The sequence below is a fragment of the Rhagoletis zephyria genome, unplaced genomic scaffold, assembly GCF_001687245.7.
Source record: "Rhagoletis zephyria isolate East Lansing unplaced genomic scaffold, Rhagoletis_zephyria_1.1 Rzeph_scaffold_79865, whole genome shotgun sequence".
Taxonomy (NCBI): Eukaryota; Metazoa; Arthropoda; class Insecta; order Diptera; family Tephritidae; genus Rhagoletis; species Rhagoletis zephyria.
Genome location: NW_016236913.1, coordinates 1 through 1,119, shown reverse-complemented (window position 1 = coordinate 1,119; position 1,119 = coordinate 1). Strand labels below are relative to the sequence as shown.

Here is a 1,119-nt window from a genome sequence, read left to right as displayed (position 1 = left end):
GTTAAATGTGTAAAAGAAAAGTTTAAAAACATAAAAGAATCGGAACGGTGAGTACAGCACTTACTTTCACAACGCGGCGGTGGGCCATTCCAGCGCTCATCGAAGTCGCAGGTCAGTACTGCACGTCCAATCATCTCAAAGCCCTTAGCGCATGAATATTTCACTACGCTGAGATAGCCCACAGTACCATTGATGAGGTCATATGAGCCATGTAGAATAGAAGCAGGCAGTCCACATTCGATATCTATGAAAGGAAAATGATTTTAGTCTACGACGACAGCACAGCTCAACTCTCATTTACTTACATTTACAAACCGGTGGGAATTCATTATAGAAACCAGTCTCCAAGCACGTACGTGTCGCTGGACCCACAAGCAAATGATTAGCATCGCAGGAATAGTTGATCTGTGCGCCCACTTCGAAGCCGTTTAGTGCCAGCATAGTCGAGTTTGGCGGTTGCTCAGGACGACCGCAGGTCTTTGGTTGATGTTGACAAATGAAATTCAGTAGCGTATTGCAGTTGGTGTCACTCCAGAGCCAACCCTTCGAGCCGTCAAAACGCGCGCAGTCTTCATCGCCACCCGGATGATTCCAGAAAGATACCGCCACCTCTTCGCCATTCACCCACTTCCAGGTATTGCGATCTGTGCCATCGCGTACAGCGCCCATCCAATATTGTGAGCTAATGTCAGTGCGATGCCGACGCCATAGTTCCCAACTAATGAAGCCCTGCAACGCAGGATTGCTTTCGCTGATGAGTGTGCCGCCGCGAGAGCGACAAAATGAGAGCGCATCGAGGAAGTTTAGGGGCTGGCGGTTATAGAAAATGTAACACTTGCCATTGTAGGAGGCCAGCGCACCGGGTGGCTGATCGCGGAACGTGGGACAACGTTCGATGGGCAAAGCTTGATCGGTGTAGACGAAGGCTTCACAAATGGACAGTTGATTTGGTATATTCGTCTCTAAGTGCACGGAGACAAATGCACCAGGCATTGGGGGGTTGCAGGGCAGAAACAGTGGTTGACCCTCTTCGAGTAGACCAGTGAAACGATTGCAAATCGGATTGGTGCCCAGATCAGGGCGGTTATTACCGACGCGCACAACAATGGTAGCCGGTTT

At 49.7% G+C, this 1,119-nt stretch overlaps 1 protein-coding gene across 1 annotated transcript; it reads right to left on the bottom strand.

Moving 5' to 3' along the window:
• Window positions 1-64: 64 nt before the first annotated feature.
• Window positions 65-1,116, bottom strand: LOC108357555 (L-selectin-like; the record flags this gene model as incomplete). Its single annotated transcript, XM_017608631.1, has 2 exons — window positions 65-244; window positions 306-1,116. Coding segments are annotated over 2 exons (991 nt in total), but the record flags the coding sequence as incomplete, so codon positions are not given.
• Between the last annotated feature and the right edge of the window lie 3 nt (window positions 1,117-1,119).